The 23,000-nt window shown below is 42.3% G+C and overlaps 1 protein-coding gene across 1 annotated transcript in view; it reads right to left on the reverse strand.

Annotated features, from left to right (window-relative positions):
• Window positions 1-3,742: 3,742 nt before the first annotated feature.
• Window positions 3,743-23,000, reverse strand: part of RASGRP3 (RAS guanyl releasing protein 3) — a 52,370-nt gene continuing 33,112 nt past the window's right edge. The window contains exons 10-17 of the mRNA XM_059828990.1: window positions 19,535-19,612; window positions 15,253-15,369; window positions 12,868-12,983; window positions 11,922-12,069; window positions 8,355-8,391; window positions 5,774-5,899; window positions 4,866-5,230; window positions 3,743-4,365 (exon numbers count right to left, since the gene is read on the reverse strand). Of these exons, the coding sequence (XP_059684973.1) occupies window positions 4,357-4,365; window positions 4,866-5,230; window positions 5,774-5,899; window positions 8,355-8,391; window positions 11,922-12,069; window positions 12,868-12,983; window positions 15,253-15,369; window positions 19,535-19,612 (996 nt within the window). The 3' untranslated portion in view covers window positions 3,743-4,356. The remainder of the gene's footprint in view (window positions 4,366-4,865; window positions 5,231-5,773; window positions 5,900-8,354; window positions 8,392-11,921; window positions 12,070-12,867; window positions 12,984-15,252; window positions 15,370-19,534; window positions 19,613-23,000) is intronic.

Consider the following 23,000-nt stretch of genomic DNA (forward strand, 5'->3'; position numbering starts at 1 on the left):
TCAAAAATTTGTTCCAAAGTTACATCTGTTTCTCCAGTGTCCCTGGGTGGGCCAACTCTATTGTCAAGTCTCTCCTGAGAAGTACTTGGAGCTATTTTTTGTGCTGTGCAGAAGCCCATCAGTTAGCAGGCTGATGCTGAATGAAGCAAACCTCGGTTAGATTTTTTTGGCTATGATGATCATGAAACAACAAGCTGTTGTTTCTCCTGTCTCTTGTATCTCCACGAAATCTGTATTCAGATCTCCATCCTTCGATGTCCCTCTGCTTGGTCTCCATTGGGATCCCCTTCCATTCTTGGTGTCACGTAGAGAGGGAGAGCTCTCTTAGTATGCTTCTTCCCATGTTTGTTCCCCATCTGTCTATTATTTGTTCTCCATTTTTGTTGTTGTTCTGCCCCCCTCCCCCCCACCCCCCATTGTCCAGGATCCTTCACATGCAGCTATTTCCCATACAGATGCCTAAAGCTTTTGGAACTAGTGTCCCAGACTGCGAGGACTCTCCTGTGGTCAGGTTGTCTCAGCCAAAGGCTTCCAGGCTCCCTATTAGGAAGACCTTGGGGGCTGTGTTAGGGCATGCTTTCACTTTGGTTTCCACAGAGGAGACCCTGAGCAACAGTCCGCAGAGGTGACAGCAGCCAGTCCACTCCATTTTGGAAAATGTAAAAATTTAGGCTGCAGCTGCCCCTAAACTTGCTCTGCAGCTCAGCTTTTTATCTTCTGTATTGAAAGGAAAAGGGCTCACGTTTCCCAGCTGGGGAAAATCCATGCTTCAGAGTAGCTCTGGTCAGCAAGCATGTTACTGTCCCCTCCCCACCTCCCCTTCCTCAGACTTTACCTGCCTGAGGAAGGCTCCTCTGAGAAAACAGCTTGTATCTAGGGAAATGTTTCTTTGTAGAGCTGGGATTACTCTTACCCAAAAGCTGGGTAAGACTGAGGGGGCAGAGGAGAGCAAGACTGTGAGGAGATCTAGAGCAGAGGATAGACCTGCAGTACAAACCTGGTTCTGCATTTCACTCTGAAGGAGCCAGATGTCCCCTTGACTCCTTGCATAGCACTCAGGGCTACTACGTAAATTTGATAACAAGGCTGAAGCTCCCTTACTTGCAGCACGAGGCTTTGCGCAGGTTTTGTGCAAGCACAGAAAGTCCTAGTGGGTTTGGCTCGAACAGCCAAATCATCTTGTACAGGGTCTCTACAAGCACTTGCATTTTTCACCTACTCTTGTTGCTTGTATTCTCTGGCATTTGCAGATCAGGCTGTAAATAAGGTTTGGCATAATTGTCCTTCTTTCCACTGGGTGGTGGTGGTGGTGTGGGACTGGCGTTTGCTTGTTTTAAAAACACCTCCCTTCTCCCCCCCCAGTTTCTTAAAAGATCCTGAGTACTGAGACAGGGACGAATGGATGTGGTAGAAGTATCCAGCATCATCTGGGATTGTGTGTCACTTTAGCTACTTAATTAATCCAGTGCTCTTGTCATTATGACACTTTCTGCTGGACACTCTCCTGGAATTGCTCTACTTCTAGCAGGCAGGATTTCACCAAGACCAGCAGAGGCACGTAGCTGAGTCGGGAACTGTGATGGCTGGTATGTTTTGCCTTTTGTTAAGTCAGGGGAGGTGTACAAGAAATTCTTTGTTGCTTTGCCCAGATTGGGGAACTAAAACTGTCCTGCTCCTGTTCAGAAAAGGATGTCAACTTGAAGTAAGGAGAGAAAAAGATTTTTTAATTTCATGTATTTGGGCCTCCTGCAAGGTAAAGAGCTCATCTTATACAAACTTCTTAAAATGGCTGCTCACACCCTGTCAGCTGTCCTCACTCAGGTGCTTGCTGTGGAACTAGAAGATCAGTCTTCTGCTGCAAACAGTCTGTTAATGCCTTTTTTTTTTTTAAATTACATTGTCTATGATAAGTCTATTCCTGTTTGGGGCATGGGGGGGGGGGGGGGGGGGCGGTGAAAAAAGGCTGTATATCTACCCAATGTCTTTTTCTCAAGTTTTGCAATGGCTGTGAACACTTACTGCCAGCAACACACTCTCAGTGTTCCTTTTCTTTAAATGCCTAAAGCAAAGGGTTTCCAGCAGGAGCAGGTGCTTGAAATTTTCACCTAGCATGAGTCCTTCTTCCCGGATGCTGCCATATTTTACTTAGAAGGATCAGCTGTGTGAGCCTGCAGTCTGTGCTTGATTTGCAACTGCTGCTGAGGTAAGCACAAAACTGACCAAAGCTGACAGGCTTGCTAGAGATGCATTGATGAAATCTCTACAGTGGGTTGAAACTTAAGTAGTCTATTTGCTAGTAGAATCATCCCTCAGAAAGTGGGAGCTGCTTCTGTAGAAGATACCACTTTCCTTGCTTAAATGTGAGTCTATGCCTTGATTGCAACATACGTGGAAAAAAAAATGTCCTTGAAAAGGCCTTCCTCAGGAGAACATAGAGCACCTACTGTTTTAAACAGTTTAGGCAAGAAGCTTGTAAGTATCTTGGGAAGTAGATAAGTGAGAAGATTATGTACGAGAAATATTATTACCCAACAATGAAATGAAGATGGGCATGGTTTGTGGGCCTGATAGGAAAAGCAGGTACCCTTCAGAGCAAGAGTTACAACTAACTTTTAAAAGCCTGCAAGAAATACAGATTAAAGACTGTTTAAAACTCTTAAGTGATGTTAAGAATGAAGTTGCACATGAACATTTCATTTATAAAGTGTTAAAAGGCTTATCTCAACAGATCCATCAACAGCCTGGATCATAACCAAATGTCTCTATTCAAATTCTTCACCACATCATTTTCATTGTGTGCAAGATGTATTCTGTAACGGTAGCTGTGCGGTCAGCCTGTTGTGACCTGTCACCTGACCCACCACAGGAAATAGAGACCATATTTTTGCTAATGCCTGTTCTTTGCCCACAGCAGTAAGAATGAAGGATGCTTCTGGCCCTCATCCTAGCTTGGAAATCAGTGCTCCCTGCAGTGCTTATATTTTTCTGAGTTTAAAACACTAAGAGCATGTTCTCTTTTTTTTTTTTTCTCTCCCCAGATCTACCATCATTACTAGTTGTGTTGGAAAACATAGGAAACGTGCAGGATTCAAGATGCAAACCTGAGTGGGCATCATGTAGCTGCAGTGCAGATTACACTCAAATTACCACAGAGGAGTGCAGCTGTCAGTTTTGGTTAGGGAAGTCTATGAAAGTATTCTCGGGTCTTGAGGGCTTATAACTTGGTGAAGGGTGCAATAACTTGAATTTTGTAGGAAATCTTATAATCGGGTTGCTTTAATTCAGGGTGTGTGTTCCCCATACACACCTCTTTTTGTGGGGAGATGAGGTAAGAAGAATAATACCTGTATGCCAATTTGGAATGCACCTTTCAGGTTTGAGCTTTGTGCTGTTTTGTTTTCCCCTCTTTTTCCAGATGAGGGCTGTGCTCCTTAAGTAACTTCATGTTTCTGAGAAATGCTGCTTCAAACCTGCTTCTCGGGCCATTACAGATTCAGATGCTATATCCTACATTAGCAAACTGCTAATTTGGAGGTTGCTTTTCAGTACATTTAGTCTTAACGTGTGCAGGCTGCTAACCAGAGAAAAACATATCGCCTATACATACATACACACACACTTAAAACTAAGGTGTTTATTACATGCTCATTTTACCGTAATTGGAGCTGGCAGAGAGGACTCCTCTCCATTGAAGTCTAACCAGACATATGCATAGTGTCTTGGAATTCCTTGGAATTCTCAGCCATGTGCTGCCTATTTGAAGGATCCCCAGTCTGGGAACTGGTATCACTGTGCTGAACACCAATATGCTCACTGTAGCAATGTAAACATGGCCAAAATTCAAAACCCCAGGTGTGCAAAGGATTTCAACATCAAGGACTTTGTGAAAGGTTTTTGTCTGAGATTTAATCAACATACACACCTACTTCTTTCCTTAAAAGATCATTACGAGCCTCTGGAAAAGGAGTGTTATCAAACAAGCTAAGATGCTTGGCTTCTGTCCTCACCATTGTTGTTGCTGGCAGACATACCGAAATGATGCAGTATATTTAAAGGAGGCCAAATATATCCTCAATGGCATGTAGGGGAAGTTTTCACAAAAGTCATACAAGAGAAAACACTGAGCGCAGAGATCTGTTCTGCTGTGTCTGTGCAATGTTCATCCAAATGGCTTACTTGTGAGAAAATAAATAGTGCTTTATAACACCTTTCAGCTAAGAAAACAGGGCAATGGTTGAATTTAAAAGTACAAGGTACAGGAAAACTTCTCCTGGCCCAGTGTGGCCTGTGACAGTTCATCAACGCTTGCTGTATTACAGTTGACATCTTAATTTTTCTGTGCTTCAGGGTGAGCAATCAGCTATCCTGTAACCAAAAGAAAATAGGCACTTACATGCTAGCAACAGATGGTCAATAAAAGCATGAGGCTTTGGAAGTGTAAACTTTATGGGTGACAGCAACAGAAATCAGACTAATATCCTGCGCTAGCCTGACCTTGTATATTTATCAGAACGCTAGTTCTTGTGAATCTAACATGGAACCTTGAACTGTGCATTGCAAGGGAACAACAGCCCATAATCTGGTCAGATATCCACCAGGCTATTTTAATGATTTTCAAAAAGAAAAGTGCCTAACTCCTAAAAGCACATACTGACACCAAGAACAGTTAGAGTGTTACAGTAAATGCACGCTGCAGTGTAGAAAATAGGTATCTATGGATGATTTGGCATTCTTCTGAAACCAACTCTTGTGCAAGAAGCAATGGCAAATTTGAATGAAAAAGCATCCTGAAATTCATAAAATAACCTTATGAGGCCTCAGACTCTAGTAGATTTTAAACTGTCTTGGCTGCTTCTGCAACTCACCTCAGATTCTTGTCTTTCTGGGAGGGTTTCTATTCCATTGTGATCCTGTATATGTTGTGGCACCTCAGCTTCTAGCTCTGTATCAGCCTGCACATTGGGCTTTTCGTTCTCCCATTTTGCAAAGCCTTTGTTCTTCCCAGCTTTGCCATGGAACTTGGACTTCATTTTGGGGAAAGTATGGGAACCTGAATCATTCCAGCCTGGCTCATGCCACAGTGGTTCTGTCTGTGTTGCTTGGCTGGTGGTTGCCCTCTGCAGCCGCACCGAAATTTTCCGCGAAGAGCCAGTGACGAGGGTGATAGCTCTGCCATCGAGGTCCTGGTGTTCTGCAGCAACACTGGGAAATTCAAATACTTCGTCTTGGACTGAAAGAGAGGGTAGAATTGTTTATTTTGAATATTCTACTTTAAGGTCTTTACAAAAAGATAACTTAAGTCTGGGGCGGGGCAGAGGTAACACCCTATATGAAGCAGTGGTATAATTAGCAATATCCACATGACATGCTGCTTGGAAACTGATTCTGGCACTGTGTGCGCACATTTCCTTCTCCCTCCATCTGCATGCTCAGGGGATAAGGCAGAGCTAGAACTGTGCCCTATGTCTCCCAGCTCCTGCCCTTAAGTGGCTTATAAGGAGAAGTACAATTTCCCTAATTATAATTTTATTTCTTTTCAGCTGGGATAGGGGTGCCAGTACAGAGGATAGGGAGCCTCAGGCAGGAGACCAAGACCATCACTACAGAAAGGGATGTTGTAACTCGAGCACTGAACACAAGCCACAGTGCAGTGGAAAGTACATGTGCTGCTCTGTGCGTTGATACAAAAGAAAAATTAAAAATGGCAGCAAGGACGCTGGCCGCTAGAGAGGATTCCAGAAATGGTTTAAAATAGGAACAAAAGTGCTCTCACCTGGAGGCAGAGATGGACTGCTAGGCAGAGAGCCATGGTTGCTGCCTACTGAGGTTCCTCTGGAAAATTTCCTGCACGCCAGCACAAGCAGGTCTCTGCATTGCTTATGACAGTTGGCACCGCAATCTGTAAAGAAAGCAATTGTCAAGTCACCAAATGGAAAGCCACAACTATCTGGTAGTCCCTCAGGGCTATTAGCAGACTAGATACCAGGAGGGACTTTGAAGGAACAAATACTTTGACAGAAGGTACAAAGGGAGTTACAGAAATGGATCATTTGGTGTGAAGAGCATTACAAAAATTGGATTATTTCCATGGCAGCCATTAATAGAAATCTGGGGAAGGGAAGAAGGGGATGATATTGTAATCAGAAATCAGTTTCAAGGAAAAAACCTGGAATTACTGGTATGATCCTGTGTATGCCATGGATAAAGCTTCTATTCCACTGCATGAGTCTCCAAAAAAAGGTTGGGTTTTTTTTATTTGACCCAGCAGGACCCCTTATAGTAACCACATTTAGTTGGAAGGCACTGGCGTGTCCATACTCTGAGCCTCTGGAAGGACAGCTGAAGGTTAAAACTCATCTAAGTAGCTCAGCAAGCAACATCAGCACAGAGTAAGCTCTGTGGACATGTATCATCCACCTGGATGAAACTGGCTGAGTGCCTGCACACCTAGCCTCTGCTGGGATTTGCATCACTGCAGATACACTCATCGCTAGGTACATTTATCTGAAGTGTGACTGCAGTATGGATCTTATCTGCAAGAAAGGGCCAAAGGGTGGAAGATGTGTGCCCCAAACGCAGGGTGTCTCTCTTCTGCGTCCCTTGCCCTTGTTTGAAAATTTCCATCTCCCTTGTTTCTCTGTTGCTGCTCCATGACCTAACATTTTGTTCTAGGTGAGCCATTGCCAAAGCATTGTGTTTATAACTCTCTGCTAAAAGAGCCATTCTGCTCAGGGCAGCAACTCTAGCATCATGGGTGGTTTCTCCCATCACCTTGTTCATATGACTAATATGGAAGTACCTGTCCAGCTGTGGTTTTGTCTTTCCTAAAGGTAACACCTCATGCCCCCTTCCCCCCCCCCCAAATACAATAAAGATCTCTTTTGTCAGTGGAGGAACTCTTTCATCACTTGTAGACCACACAGTCTGGCTTTATCTCATTATCCACAGTGGTGGGGTAAGCAGCAGACCTGAACAGATAAACTTCTTCCCCCCCGCCCTGCTAGCACAGTGTCAGAGGTTCAAAACAGAAAATGACAGCTCTGTGCTCAAAGGCAGAAATCATCCATTATGGGTGCAGCACTCTAGTGGTGCTGGCATATGAAGCAGTTGGTAGCTGCTGCAACAAAGGGCAGGCACTAATTACACTTGTTGAGCACCTTAAGATTGAGCAAGCAGCTCTGTTCTCTTACTTTCATGCTCCATTGCCTATAGTTTTGTCTATACAGAACCACTTTTGCTCTCTCTCCACTGGGCCACTGTTAGAAGCAATGATGCAGGACAGAGCACAGCTTTCAGATCTCAAGTTGAGTTTACAGGGCTGCTGTGACTAAACCCTATCTTCCTTCCCTCATCCTACCGGTAAAAGTACAGACCGCAACTAGCCCTTTCATAGCTGCTCAGATGACAGTAATCAGGAATAGCTGAATGACATACGTTGGTTTAGCCGTGGACATTTTCCCCACCCCTCTCTGAGGAAGAGATGTTCATGAGTGGAGAGGGAGACAGTAATACGGTGTATGCTAAAAAACAATCCTGCTGATTCTTCACCCTTCTGGGAGCCAGTGAAAAACTAAGGGAAAAGAGTGCATATAAATACAACTATGAAGCTCCAGAGTGAATGTTCCCCTGTGAATAACTGAGATGCAACTAAAACTGTGAAAATCAACAGTGCCTTCAGCCAGAGCTGGGCTGCCTGAGAAATAAATAGGTTCAGGACTTCAAAGCCAGTGAGGACCACTACAATGTCATTCTTGGTCTGACCTGCTCAATATGGTGCAAGTACTGCATAAGAAATTAAATATGTTATGAAAGCAACAGAGCGGGCTGTAAGAGCTCTACGATTTTTTTTAAGTTGAATGTCTGCAGAAGATCTTGCAATGAGATCTGCTGGGCAGTCGAGGAATTAAATATTTCTCTATTTCTAGCTCAGCCACTATTGCATTGCAAGATCAGTTAGGCTTCACTACAGGCATGTGGATGTACATGACAGCATTGCCAGCAGATGTTTTCCTGACCCCAGGTCTCAGCAGATATATTTCAGGATGTCTCAGTGTTAGGATGAGGACACTTGGTTTTCCAAGATGCAAGGTCTTTGCTGGTAGAAAGTGACACCTCATGGACTCAGAGGCTGCTTTGGACCTTTAGCTCACACGACCTGTGTGTTCCTACTTGGCGCTATGTCCCCTAATGCAGTGAGACTTCATAGCATACCAGCAGTCACTGTTCATGGACAGTACCAAGTACATAAGCAAAATTTGGATGAACAGATGTCATTCTAGTAAAAAATACAGTTGACCTACTTGTGCTAAAACCCACCACCTACAGCCTGAAAAATCCATGCAATATTTATTTACCTTTGCATTTGTAGCCTTGTTTGATTATACCCCAGAGCTGCAAAGAAAGACAAAAGAACGTCAAGGAATCAGAAAAGAAAGCCGGAAGGAAAACAAGGTCACAATGAGGAAGTACCAATGGCTACAAAAGTACAAACAGGATACAACTGCTCTTAACACCCTTCCTGTTAGGCAGACCTCCCGCTCTAACTGTGATAAGACTTGTGTGGCTTCCCCCTTATTTCTACTACTTACAGTGGGACTACCAGAGAAGGAGAGACATAGATAGCATTTGCTTCCAGAACAGGTGAAAAATTGCCATTATATCAAGCTTACTGAAACCCGCAGAGCACGTTTTGCTTTTAGGCTCACTTAATGTTATCTGCAAGGGAATTTCCAGTGGACATCCATTCTCCAGATAAATGAATGACCCATGTCATTCAAACACAGCAGAAGAAAACACCACTGGGGATAAAAATTAGGTTCTTGGTTCCCATACTGGTCTCCAGCACACCTAGCCATAGCAGTTGGATTTGTCCAGCTGACTTTTTCCATTAAAAAAAAGGTTGAAGAAACAGGCAGAAAAGCCACTGAATTCCATCTTTGCCTCCTCCCAGAAGCTGTCCTTGTTATGGTTGGACTTGATGATCTTACAGGTCTTTTCCAACCTTAGTGATTCTGTGATTCTGTGATGTACATAACAACCAAATGCTAAACTTCCAGGAGACAGGGTGTGCAGTCCCACTTTTGGGAAGCTTTCGCTGCAACATGAGCAGGATTTCTTGGAAGTAGGAAAATTCCCTAGCAAATGGTTATCTGTATACTCAGAAGCGCTGTATCTACAGCCATTGCATTATAAAAACAAGCATTTTAACTCTGAGAGGCAGACAGAGGAAGGGGCAGGTTTTCTAGCCCTAGCATTAAAGGAAAAAGATCGGGGACTGCAGTGTTTATTTATCCTGACCTCATTCAAGACATTACCAGGGAGGTTGAGCACACACCGGCAGTCGAAACTGCACATGGCTCCTCACCATATTTATAAGAATCCATGCACAGTATGCAGGGGGTGAATATGGTCACTAAAGAAATGGTCAAAAGGAAGAGCGGGAGAACATTCACAATACAAAGGAAAGAGTAAAATAAACAGAATAGGAAGATTCTGGGGAAAAAAATTAATACACTGCAAAAAAGTATTTGCAAGGAAAAATGGGGGCTTGGAAAAGCAAAATAGATTAGATAGGGCAGAAGAAAGGTGAGTGACAGAACAACAGTGCAAGAAGGGTCCATAGAAAGCCTGCTGCTTGCTCTTCCTGCTAATGCTGTGTATTTGCACAGTGAATGCCGTTGCTGCGGTCAGGCAGAGACAATGGAGCTCCCCAGCTCTCTCTTGGAAGAGCAGCAGCAGGGCTGCTGTCGCTGCTCCTCTTTACATTGCTTTTTTCCCCAGGTCTTTTTGCCAGGGTCACTGTAAGAGACATGGATTGTAGTTTCTTTCATTTAAGCTCTAATCTGTTCCCACTGAAGAGCTTTCTCCTCACCTTCTTCGCTCTGTAGCTTCCTCCTACTCAAATTTGGCGCCACTGTTGTGATTACACACAGCAGCAAAGCTTAGCTGAAGTGCCGTGTCATGAATTCTGGCTTAAAGCTTTGAATCTGTCTGACACAGTTTTGCTGCAAAGTTGGCTTGAGGTAGCTCCAAGGCAAGAGGATCTGTGCAAATTCGTATTATAAAGCTCGGCGGAATGACTGGTCACCTACCCTGCCATGCAGTGCAACTCAAGTTGTGGGATGGAACTGTGGCTGGCCATGGGCATATATCAACTTTGTGCTGCTTAATGGCATTAGATTTTAGCTTGACCTTTAAAGTTCGTATCATTTTAATAACAGATATTTTATTGGATACTGTGTGCATCGCACTGTCATGTCAATTCATCCTGCTGCACTGTCAGTGCATGTTATTTCGACTGTGAATCAGTGCATCGGTTTGAAATTAAGTTTCCACCCATGGATGAGCAGCACTGAAATGCAGAACAAACACACAGCAGATTTGGTAATTGGTTCCTGTTCTATCAGCCCAACTCATCCACAGGACAATGCCAATGACTTCAGTGAGTTGACAGGAAAAATGAGCTTATTTCCATTTCCTGTACAACCCCTTACTCATTTGTATTCCTGCACTGGGTGTAATCAAGGAGATATGAAAAAGCCAACAAAGGCTAATTAGCAAACTGATGCAGGAGAAAAATATCTGGTGGAGAGGACATTGCTGGGCAGTCCTTGGGCTTTGCTTTGCTATGGAAGCCTTCCAAACATGAATCAAGTGTCACAAAAGCAATGACATCTTCCCGAGGCTGCAGGCAGCCTGAAACAATAGGCTGAGGCCAGTGACTGCCCCTGCCCCATCGCTCTGCTGGAGCTCTCAATTCAAGAGCCCACCAACACGCTCCTGAATCAGCATTGACCATGTCATCTCTGAGGTTTTTGCAGTTCTAGCAAAAATAGGTGGAATTCCTTCTTCCTCATGGCCTTGATCAGTGGTTGCAATAGGGACCACGAGCCTCCAAACAAGACAGATGTGTCACAAAAGAAGCAAGCGGAAGACAGGAGCACAGACAAGAGCAGGAACACCAGTGCTGGTCTGAGAGGAGGCACGTTTTTGCACTTAGCAGTGCTGTTATTGTTACTGTCAGCCACAAAAAAATATTACTTAGGGGAAAAGTTCACACAGTACAAGCTGGAGATTTTGTGGCTCATAGGAGAGGCAGATCTGCGCTGGAGAGCAGGGACTGTGTTCTGAGTTTACACCCTGTACATGGGCCACATGTAAGTGGAGGACATGGGCCTCTGCCCTTATTGCTTAAGCTGTCTAAATGTGGACATTTGATTTCAATGGGCGTGTACATTAATGTAACTTTTAAATCACAGGAATTCCTTTTTCTTTACTATACTTGGTTTGAAATGAAAAAGTTGTATATATAAAGCACTCTAGTAAGTGTCATCTGGTAAATTATGGCTGAGAGAAGACACAAATTAAAAAAAACCCCTCAAATAAATTAAAAAAAATCTTATTGTACAGAACTGCTGGAAGCACTTGTGATTTCTTGACCAAAGTAGAAGATCTATTAATTCAATAGAGAAAGGATTAAGGCTGTTATGGCCATTCAGAGAATTACGAACATAGCTATGTTGCCATGTGCAATTTCTTGAGAAGAAACAGCTTTTGCTTCATCTGCATCCTCTGTTCCAGACACCCATTTTCCCTTGAGCTTGTTTACTTGGGAAATCAAGCCAAATTAAAGAACTTAAGACAAACCTAGTAAGGCCATTCATATAGTTTCTAATATCCTTTAGCTAACACCATTTTATTTTTTCCCCTGCAACAGTAATTCTTACAAATGCCAGTATTCAGGAACCACTAAACCAAAACTGGGTAGCACAGCTACAACATGAGTAAATGTTTTGTGCTTCTGAATGCAATGAGATATTTGGCCAAGAGACTTTAGCAATGCGTGGAGCCAGTTTCACCTTGTCTACATTAAAGGGTAAAAAATAGTGTTTAAGATACACTATTATTAAAAACATACTTACAAATCCTGCACAGTGCTCGCAGAAAGTTGGTTTAAGATAGGTCATCTCCTGAAAGTTATGAATAAACCCTGGTCCCATTTTACACTGGAACTGTGATTTAGCTCTCAGAAAGTAAGCCATCATTTCTTCTTTGCTTATAAGACCATCTCTGTTAGGGAAAAAAAAGTAGAGTAGATCTGTCACTGCTCATGGCACTGAACAATTCAGTATTTTCTCATTGCAAAAAGCACGCAGCACACAAAGCACATTCTTTGCAAGAGCTGCAACAGCCCTGGCAGAAAAAAACCCTTAGAGCCTTTGTGGTTCTTATGTTTCATTAAACAGCAAACACTAAACTTACAGCATGGACCTTGGTTTCTCACCTGTTCATGATATCAGAGCACAGACCAGGCCATTAAGTGAAGGATCTTGACTTACTGCTAACACAGACCAAGTGGCTGACCACCAGCCTTGACAGCCAAAGAGATTCTGGACAACAAGAATTATCAAGCCCAACTAACTAGGAAATATATATACCTCCTAGAATATTTGTTACCCTCTCTCTGCTACATACACTCATTTCCCCTGTCCCGTACACAACTTATTTGCTTCATCAGTCTGATGCCTGGTCTGAATACAGCATCTCCACTGTAATTTGACGGTACTCTAGGGGTTTTGTCTCAGTCCCAGCAGGAATTCCTCATTAAGCTATTACATAAATGATTTTTAAAGTACCAGGTAAAGCAGGACTCCAGCCTGGGTGGACTTATAGAACCGACTAGAGCATAAGAAGTTAAATGAGAACAGAGTTAAATGAGAACAGAATTCAGCCTTTAGTGATCTTCAGTTCCTTAAGTGAGATGTCAGACAGAAGCAGCTTGGGAGACACTGTGTCTTCAATATTTGGTTTTCCTAAGTTTTTAAATTGAGGAAAAGAAAAAAAACACAAAGAAATCTCCAAACTTACTGGTCTTTGTCCAGCACACAGAAAGAGTCCAAAAAGGGGAAGTTGGCAGCTATACTTTCAAAGTCTTCCTGAGAAATATAGCCATCGTGGTCATGATCATAGTTCCTAAAGACAGACTGGGGAAAAAAAAGAAATTATTGTCCTAATATCTAGCCTATCCTGAAACTATACCAGCTCTTCAACCTTTTAATTACATGTAACTTAATGTTCAACATTACTAATCAGATGCTCTGCTGCCTTGTTTTATTCCTTTTATTCCTACTTGGTACTTCAATATGCATATTTATTGGACTGTAGGGGAAAAAATGGCTAATTTTTAAAGAAAACTTGACCTCAGTATTTATCTAGTGATGGTCCTCCACACGTCTTCAGACATAATTATTCTTGCTTTATTTTTCTTCTTTATTGGAAATGTCACTAAATTTCTGCCTGATGACATATTTCCTTTGCTTCACTAAGTATGCTTTTTAATCACAAAAAAAGAAATAAAACAAAAATAACGCAACAGCAGCTTTCCCATGAGTATTTCAGATGTTTTTCAATTCTCTTTTAGTTGGTCATCTCTGCTCTGTCACAGTACTGTTTCAATCTTACTTGTTTACTAATAATTTGACAACCATATCATTAGCACTTTGTATCTAACAACCATTCCCTCCCATCAACCCACCCCATCTCGCCACTAAGTAAAAAAGGACATGGGATCAAGTTTAAAAGGTTGCATAAAGTGATGGAAGCCCTCCTCAGCTGCTAAGGAATTACTATATTCTGTCTTACTGATTGCAGAGATGTGCAAGGGGTATTAAAGCTATGTGTGATGCTGATGGGAAAAACGTGTCAAAGTCAACATGACTATCTGAAAGACAGACACTGAAGCACAAACTCTTTCAGTAGATTAAGATTTGGTTGGCAAAGACAAGAATTTAATATACTGAGACCTCTGAAAGGTGTTTGCATTGTCCTCATTTTAACAAGAACGTGATGAAGCCTATTTCTAAGCACCTATCAAAGGACCTGTAACCGATAACTGGTTCATGAAAATACCTCATCAAGAAGGAACCAATACACAAACCCAAGTAGTATTCAACACTTTTAGTAATAAAAACAATGCCTTAAAGCACAACTCAAAGCAGCTAGTAAATGATAAAGATTGGCAAAATGAAGACAGCTGTCCAGAGTGGTGTGGGCCTTTCTGTGAGCTGTATCCATAACAGCCCCGAATCATGTTTTAATCCTGTCAAACTCAAGATCATACATCCTGAACCAGGTTGAAATTGTGGAATGGGGGACTGCATCTCCTCCACCCACAGGAACAAGAACAACCCCTCACTCAGCACATTCTGGAAAGACTAAGGAGTTGTGACAGACTTCCTATTTAAACAAGCTATCAAAGAGAGGTTTGGATGTGGAGTGATTTTTATCAATACATATGACACTGACAAAAGCAACACAGGAACAGTATGTGCAGTTCTGGCATCCCACATTAAGAGAAAAATGAAACTTTTTAAAAAAAAGAGCATGTACAAAAAGTAAACCACAAGATACATTTGAAGCCTGAGTGAGAGAACTGAAGACTTTAAGTTATCTTAACAACATAACCCCAATTAATGACCTGTAACCCAGACAAGGTCAGAATTTAATAGCTCCTCCCAGACTTAGTTATTAATTTGTAACATGCAGAAGGAAATCTTGCTTCATTATCTACAACACATTCCTGGTTCCTCTGCATGCTGCTCACATCACTGAAAGTCCCTTACACACCAACACAACAGGGCCCAGTCTCTCCAAAGGAACCTGATAGTGTTTGGTTTTGTTTGCATTACATAACACGTCACCTTCCAGACTAAAGCTGGAAGATCCCAGCTATAATTCTTCATGACCCCATGCCCAGCTTTTTAAAGTGATACCAAGACAGTGCTTTCTTTACCATACAATGTATGCTCTGGACAGGTAAATGACAGCAAGTTGAAAACCAGAAATAGGGTTTCTGGAAACCTTCTCTGGACCTAGTAATGCATGAGTTCTTGTTTCTGAGTATTTTTGTTTCCAGCTGTCTGTTACCAGACATAAACTGGGTGACTAGAGCTGTGAAAACTCAACTTTGCGCACTGAATTTATATTTGCTAATCAAACCTATTGAACAGCAGCCAGGCTTTGGATGCTCCTGAAAGTTTGCTCCTTTGTATCAAGACACCTGCCTACTAATCCCATCACTGATTGCAGGAATAAAATAAATATTTCTGAAAGTATCACTAATCAAATTTGTTATTGGATGTCTGAAATTCATCCCAATGATAACAATCTCTTGAAAAGCTTGGAATTAATTATAATGATGACAATATCAAAGCTATCGTTCTCTTTGACCAGTATGTTCTTCCAAATACTTACATCCACCAGCTTTCGTATGTGCTTGTTAATGACAGTAGGGTCGGGTTTTGGTACCACTCCAGATGCCCACTCCAGTGGCACTACTGGCTTGTTAGGGGTCGTGGGGGAGGTAGGCTGCTGAGAGATGGATCAGAACACAAAGATTTTTTAAAATCTGAATTATGAAGTTGAATTTCCTCTAAAAGCAGATCTATATGTCAGAGCTACAACCACAAATACTGGAGTCCTTTTGTGCTCTAAAAATGTGCTTCACAAAACATCAGGCAAGGTTTTAAAGCTTGTCTCTGCTAACAGTTTCAGCTGGGGTCTCTGTGGCACCTTGCAGCTACACTGGCAGTGGCAGTGCCCACCGAGCTCAGAAGCAAAACCAGGCAGACTTTCCTCACTGCTGTCTCCAGATGGTTCAACAGCAATGAGGCTCAGAGCAAGAGGTAAGGAAGGAGGGTCTCCGGACACAGCGGGCATCAGAAATAGGCAAGCCCAGAAACCTGTTTTTCTCCTTCCTGGTACAGCCCCCGAGGAACTTGCCGTCACCATGCAGCACCCTGATGGAGGGACCGTGCCCAGGAGCCACACGAGGGGCTGCAGTGGCCTGGATAAGTTAACGGTCCTGCTCTGTGCAGCACCAAGAAAAGGGCAGGATGCAGAAGCAGGAGCAGAATCGTGCTCAGCCATCCCACTGGTTTCCAGCCAACATGTGCTGTCACAACGTGGCAGGGAAATGTCAACGCCGTAGCAGAACAAGAGCGGAATCTTTCTGGGCAGGGACAGGAGCAAATTTACAGTAGGCCAGGACGCACAGCTTAATTCGTCTAGGCAGCCTGAGCAGAAAGGGGCTAACCTTTGACTTGCTCTCCAGATAACACCGGCCAGACTATTTTATTTTGAAAACAGCTTGGTCCTGATGAAATGGTAGCTGATGAAATGGTAGCTGACAGCTCAGCTGATGCACAGAGCACACAGCCCGACTCCCTTCACATCACTACGGTGCTCTGGGAGAAGCTCTGGCATGCAGCTTGGCTCATTCAAGTAGAAAATATAGGACAAACCTGAACACAGTTTCAGGTAAGGCTTCAAAAACCACCAGGCAGCATGAAAAATGTTGCAAAATGTACTGGCCTTCTCCTGCATCTGCCACTGGGCAGCCGGCAGGTGAAGCAGTGTCAAGCAGAAAAATGTCAGCATGGTTTGGATCAGAAGGGAGATGGCCCACAGCCACAGAAGGCCGCTGTTTTAGCTGATGAGCAAGAAATCTGGGCCCCACCTGTCTCCCTATGAACTGCTGTGAGTTGAGAGGGAGATCATTAAGCCATTTAAAAATGTTACAGTTATTACTGTCTATAACAAAGGTACTGTAGACTTTGACACTGAGGTGAAAAATGGTCACAAAGTCAAACTCTACCATGTTCGGTAGGGAAAAAAAAAGAAGGATGTGTTAGTAGGTTGCTTTATTCATTTGACTTTTCCTTATTCAATTGTCAGAACAGCTTTTATCAGTTCCTCAATGGCTCTTGACTCATCATACAAATCTGCACAGGTAAGTTAAGGAAGAAAAAAATCCCTATATCCACAGAATTCAATTCCAACAGGAAATACAGTGAAAGTGGACATCCAGCTCTATATGCTAAAAGCACTTACAGAAAATGTTTTCATCCTAAAATTAATGTCACCACACAGGATGGACCAACACGGTGGCAGGTGGTTTTGCTCTAAAAATATGCAGAAATGCAGCAATCTTTTAAAGATGACATGCTACATGATAACATGTACCATGCCAGTGTTGTGATGTTCTTACAGCTATGGTCAAAGAAGAAATTTGAAATGTGTCTTCTCTTAAAAATATCTTAGACTAAAGGGACTCAAAGCATCGGTATCAAAGTGTCAGAGTGGCGCTAGACTACCAAGTCCACACTGAGAGCTTTTAAATCCTGCAGGTCCGAGTGTAAAATGGCAGAGAGAGACTGAACCCACTGGAGCATTCCTCTTTATTCTGGGCTATTTCATTTGAAGCCTCATTCAATTTTTATGGTTTTTGACAAGTTGCCATGAAAACTTCATGTTACTGCCCACCAGCCAACGGGAAATGTCAGTTCCTCCTATTTCACCCACAGACTTGTATGAACAACCATAATTTTATTTATGTATTTTAAATGCATGCTATGAGGAAAGGTACTAACCAGTGTCCAGAGACTACCTAGCTGAATTTATTGAACATTTAAAAACACTGTATCTGGTCATGTTGTTTGTGATTTCAGCCTGTAACTCCTGTCTGTTTCACCAGCGCAGGGATAATGGTATCGTAGACTGAAAAAGTATTTTCAGAAGGATGCAAACAGCTGCGTATTTTGGTGTTGAAATAAATTCTACTCAAAAGAAAAAAATCTATGTAAGTGTGCCTTCAGAAGCATAACTGTAGCACGCAGAGTTGTCTTCTAGCTAATAGCTGTACTAGTAAAAACTCCTAACAAGAAGATAACTAATGCACAGCCAAAAGCAGGACAGTGTGACAGGGAGATGCTACACTACAACTGGAGGTCAGTCTTCAGTATTTTTTTAGGCTGCTACACTGACTGAAGAGTCTCCTCCCAGTTTTAGCAGAATGAAAGTCTTGCTCAAGTCCCTGTTGACAGCAGGCTCGTATGCTAACGGATCAGCTCCACTTTTGCCTCAAAAATGACTGCAGCAGCATGAGGCACTTCCTCTTCAGTGCACCTGCGCAGGAGTTGTACATATACAACAATAAATCAAGGAGCAGTTGGAATGATATAACTACGCTGTCACGTCACCTTTGACAAAATTTTCCACATACAAAAGCTCTACAGATTCTTTCCCCTCTAATATAGCTTGTGTGCTTTGGCATTCCATCAAAGAGAAGTATGCTCCAAATAGTATGGCTTCTGTCGATTCAGCTGTAGCTTTTTACCCATCAGGGTGCTGCAACAGCTCAACGTCATTGGCTATTCATTGATCGTTATGCAGAAGTGTCCCACAATTGCTGCATACTGTTAAAGTTCACAGCACTGTTTATATTGCTTTTGTCCTTCTTAAAGTTCAGGCTGGAGATCAAAGCAGCAACGTGATAATTTTTTTCATTTACAGTAGTGGCCCATTCGTTCTTCCACAGCATAGAGTTGTAACAAATCAGTTTTGCTGGCAGTAATGGGAGCATGAGGAAGCCAGAATGACTGCAATAAATGGGAAACTGTTGTGGTCAAATCATATCCAACAAGGACTGGAGACTCAGTAATGAAATTCCAGGTGTTCAAACTGAGTTAGTGTTGACTATGGAAATATTCAATAGCTTCCTTACTATTGCTCATCATCCACCATTGAAAGCACACACACATAGTCCTCAAGCTGGTCTCCAAGAGTGATAAAATATCTTAAAACCCAGAGAAGCCCTATACTTGGAAATTAAGGGATTCTGCTTCCTTGCTTGCTTTTAGGAATACTTCAAAAACATAAAAAGCACTGCAATTAATCACCTCAGACTACTGGACTCTGCTCTTACACCCTGCTAAACATTTCCAGCCACCCTTAGTTTCTGCTGGTGTCAGACTTGAGAGGGCTCAGCCTGAGAGAATCATGTGCTGGATATGATAGGAAATAAGGAGGTTAATGCACTGATGAAATGCTCAGAGGGAAGAGGAGTCCCCAAACTTTTGCAACAGAAGAGAGAGTAATACTTTACATGAAATTCAACTATTAATTAGGAGATTTATCTGTATCCTCAGACTTGCAAAGCATAATGAAAAATGCATTAATGCAGTATTATCTTTAGCTGCACATACTAAAAAAAAGTAGTATCTATTCTGAGGTGTTTAAACATTACTTGAGAGCTCAAGATACAGCCAATTCTACTTAAGCAAACAGTTTTTAAAACACTACAGCTAATGCTCTGCCTTACCTAAAACAAATCTTTGGACTCAGTGTTGTTTTACGTAACTGCACCAGCATCCAGAAAATGAAGTAATGGTCATGCAATAAATAGATTTAAACTTACAAAGGATATCTTCACACAAAGCAGAACTGTGTTTTCCAGGACTTGCAGAAGTTTTCTTGAAAAATAATTATTAATGAAGTCTGGCATGTTTCACTATTTACTTCTCCCAATATGCACTAAAATCTATAAAGAGTGACTGTGTTTACTACACAAACATAGACACTAAAAAGCTTTATGTGAATATGAATAAGGAAACACATTAACTATCATTTAAAAATTTAATCAACTACATGCAGACAAAATAAGCAATATGTCAAAATGCAGTAAAAGATGACCTACAGATTTGGAGTTTCTTGGTTCCAGCACCAGTGAGAGCTTGTAGATATCATCCTCAGTGTGATAGAGGTCCAGGGACAGCTATGTGTAAGAAAGAAGGAAAACCAGTAGTATTTATTAGACTGGGTTGGATATGACAGGCTTGTAAGCAGAGATGTACCTCCCACTGAAGCTAAACAAAACATTTTGCTACTCAGAGCTCAAGATACATGCCAAAGCTGCGTGCAGCTGCTGGGAAAGCAGCTTTTCACAGAGCTAAAGTAAGCCATGCTGGTGAGCACATGTTGCTGTTCACGCTTGTACTGAGCCAAGCAGGCACTGTACTTGAAGGCTGTCACAACCTGCATCCCAACATGTAAAGTGAGAGGGGCTGTGTGCTGACCTTCTCCAAAGAGGGACGTTGGCACCGAAGACCACCCTTACACAAAACACTTTCTTCTAGCAGCTCAATGATAATGAGAGATCTCAAAGAAATAACCTGGTGAATACAAAAACTGCAGGAAAGAAGTTGTAAAGAGTCTAGGCTAGAAGGACTTCAGACTGTGTTCTGGTCAATTTTTGTTCTTGAAGAAGGGTCAGAGTACTGTAGCTCTTCTACAGAGATCAGCCCGTGCAGCAAAAGCCTCTGGCCTGTTCCCGATAGCCTCTCAGCAAGTAAGGCAAATTACCTTTCAGCTTCTGTTTTTACATAAATGAAAGATTTTTCCTCCACGTTCTCATTCTTTTCCCTAGAGGATTTATTGAGAAAAAAGAAGGGGCATAAATACGCTTAAAGTAAGGTGAATCTGTTTGTTTTTACTTTGGCAGCTGGGGTCTTGTGTCGATGCAGGTCTGCAGTATATTCCTCCTCTTTTGGAGTGATGAAGGAGAAAAGCAATCAACACTGTGGCTAATGTTTTGCAATGAGAGGAAATGAACATTACATGTTTCCTGTGATCATATTCCTACATTAATTGGCTTTGGAGTAATTGACATGATTTGAAGTTATCGTCTACCTTGCAAATCCCCAATTAAGCTAAGATTGAGTTAAAAGGATGTTTCCCAGCAGGCAGATAGAATTACTATTGACGAAATGACTGTGACAGAAAGTTATTTTTAGAGAACCTGAAGTGCTGAATTAGTAACAAGCAGGACCAGCGACACTGTACTGCAGAACCACCTCTAGGAACCACCTTCTTTTAGGCAGAATTTTGTACAATGAGTAAGACAGGAGTTGTACCCTTTCCCAAGATAGGTACACATCCCAGAGAGAACACATGGCATTAGAGATGTCTGGATATTGCATTATTCATTTTGTCTAGCTCTAACACTATTCTGATTTTTGTGCTTTGTAATTTGGTTATGGACACCAGAGAAAGCCTGAGCATTCCACAGGTTCCTTCACCCAGCTGTCATGCTGCTGTCACAGGGGAATGTAAGGACCTGTCCTAAAGATAACGTAGATCCAGTAACTGCTGTAACAAATATCGTTCATATACTTAGTTATTCAGTGACTGTATTCTTAGGTTCCTTGGTGGTATAAAATAAGCAGAACTCAGCTGGAGCACATGTTATTATCAGGTCAGCCTGGGACTGACAGCAGAAATGCTAATTCAAAAGACCTTGCCCTGTTCCTACTAAAGAGCACAGTTTTCTCAGCAGGCCAGATGAGCAGGGTGTGGATTTGGGGATGGAAATGCATTAGTATTTACTGAGCAAGTTTGTATCTCCCCCTCCCTGAATTATCTGACCTTATCATAAGCAGCAGTTATAACTTCATTAGGCACTGCGTGTGTAAGCACGCAGTGGACAAGGTATTGTATAGTACAGAAGTTTCAAATACTAGTAAAAAAATTACAAGCATGATGACTATGCAGTTATATAAGCTCTCATTTTCTATTTTATTTACAGTTTTGCTCTGACGGATGAAGTGTAATAAGTTTTTCTAGGACAATCTTTACAGCGGGTGGCAGTTTCCATTCTAATTTGACTTTCATTGTGGTCTTATTTTTCCAAGCATTTTTGGGGGGGGGATTGAGGAGGGTGGGGGAATGATCAGGAAGGCACGAATTTTTTTTTGTAAGTGGAACTTACTGAACACAAGTTAGGGAGGGTGACTTTCAATTTGATTGTTTAGATATTTCTCATTCTCTTCACTAGACTGTACAAATGACTGGGACTTTCCAGTCATTTGCATGTAGTCTCAGAACAGGTTAGATAAATAGCTGTTGAGACCTAAAAATAATGGGGGGAAAATGGTGGCACCAAACAAGTTCTAACACAGTTAGTATAAATACACTGTAGGCTAGTTGAGAGACTGAGATCCACTTCCAATCCACATAAAGTGATGAAACATTTACTCACAGGCTTTTATTCGCATTGTGAAACAAAAACAATGTGGAAATACTGCACAGCAGGTAAGGAAATCCCTTAAGCATCCTTACCAAATGTAAGTTTTGTAATGATGAAAATGTCATTAGAGCTATTATTCCTCTCTGGTGCACTGCCAAGCTCATGCTTAGGTCCTCTTTTACTACCTCTACTTCTTAGCTCCAGGTTTCGGACGCCGGGGCTGGTACAGCACCAGAGTCAATGGAGATGGAGTGAGTGTGGCCAATAAGGCAGGAAAGGAGGAAGAACCACACGGTCTAAGAGCAAGCATGCACTAAGGAGTGAGTCCATCTTTGTGTAACACACTGGCTCACCAGCAGCTGAGTCATGGCACGTTTACTTCTCTTACCCATATAACTCAATTCATTTACACATAATAAGGGAGGACTTGCATCACTAAAGCTCCCTCTTAGCTTTTGCAGTCTCCTATGCAGGTAAACCTGGTATTTGTCTCTCTGCCCTCCATACAGCAAACCTTTGCCATATTGTGGAATGTTAACTTCCATGCAAAATATTGGCTTCTTTCAGCTACTTGTTCAAAGCTAAAATTCTGTGAGCTAGAAGCTGATTTTTTATGCCGACAACAAGATGGGGGGGACACCAGACTTCTAAGTTTGTGTGCAGACATTTAAGACAAAAGAGAGACCAACTTTCCAAAATGCTGATCATTCAGCAGCTACCACTGAAGCCAGAGAGATCTCTTGTTCCCCATTCACCCTTTTGGTCTATATGCACAATAGCATCTGAAAAATGCCCATAAAACCCTTGGCCAGGTGGCTTGAAGTTTACTACCAAGCCCTCATGCCAGCTTTTAAGCCAAGCTCTCACTTCATAGCTCTTAACACAGTCTCCCCAAACATCACCATTTCCAAACCACTGGAAAGGTATCAGCTCCTCCAGAGTGGATAGGGCTCCACCACCAAGGAAAAGAAAAAACAGGGCAAATTCCCACATACCCATGAAATACCCATTTTATCTTCTTGTGCAAGTTGCTGGGCTAGCAAACCAGCACCCAGTGATTTACTTGTCAAGCAAGCACAGGCCAGGCTGTTAGCACTTGCTAAGTGTGGTGTAAAAGGCAACACTGCAAGGGATAGAG

This window comes from Gavia stellata, chromosome 2 (genome assembly GCF_030936135.1).
Source record: "Gavia stellata isolate bGavSte3 chromosome 2, bGavSte3.hap2, whole genome shotgun sequence".
Taxonomy (NCBI): domain Eukaryota; kingdom Metazoa; phylum Chordata; class Aves; order Gaviiformes; family Gaviidae; genus Gavia; species Gavia stellata.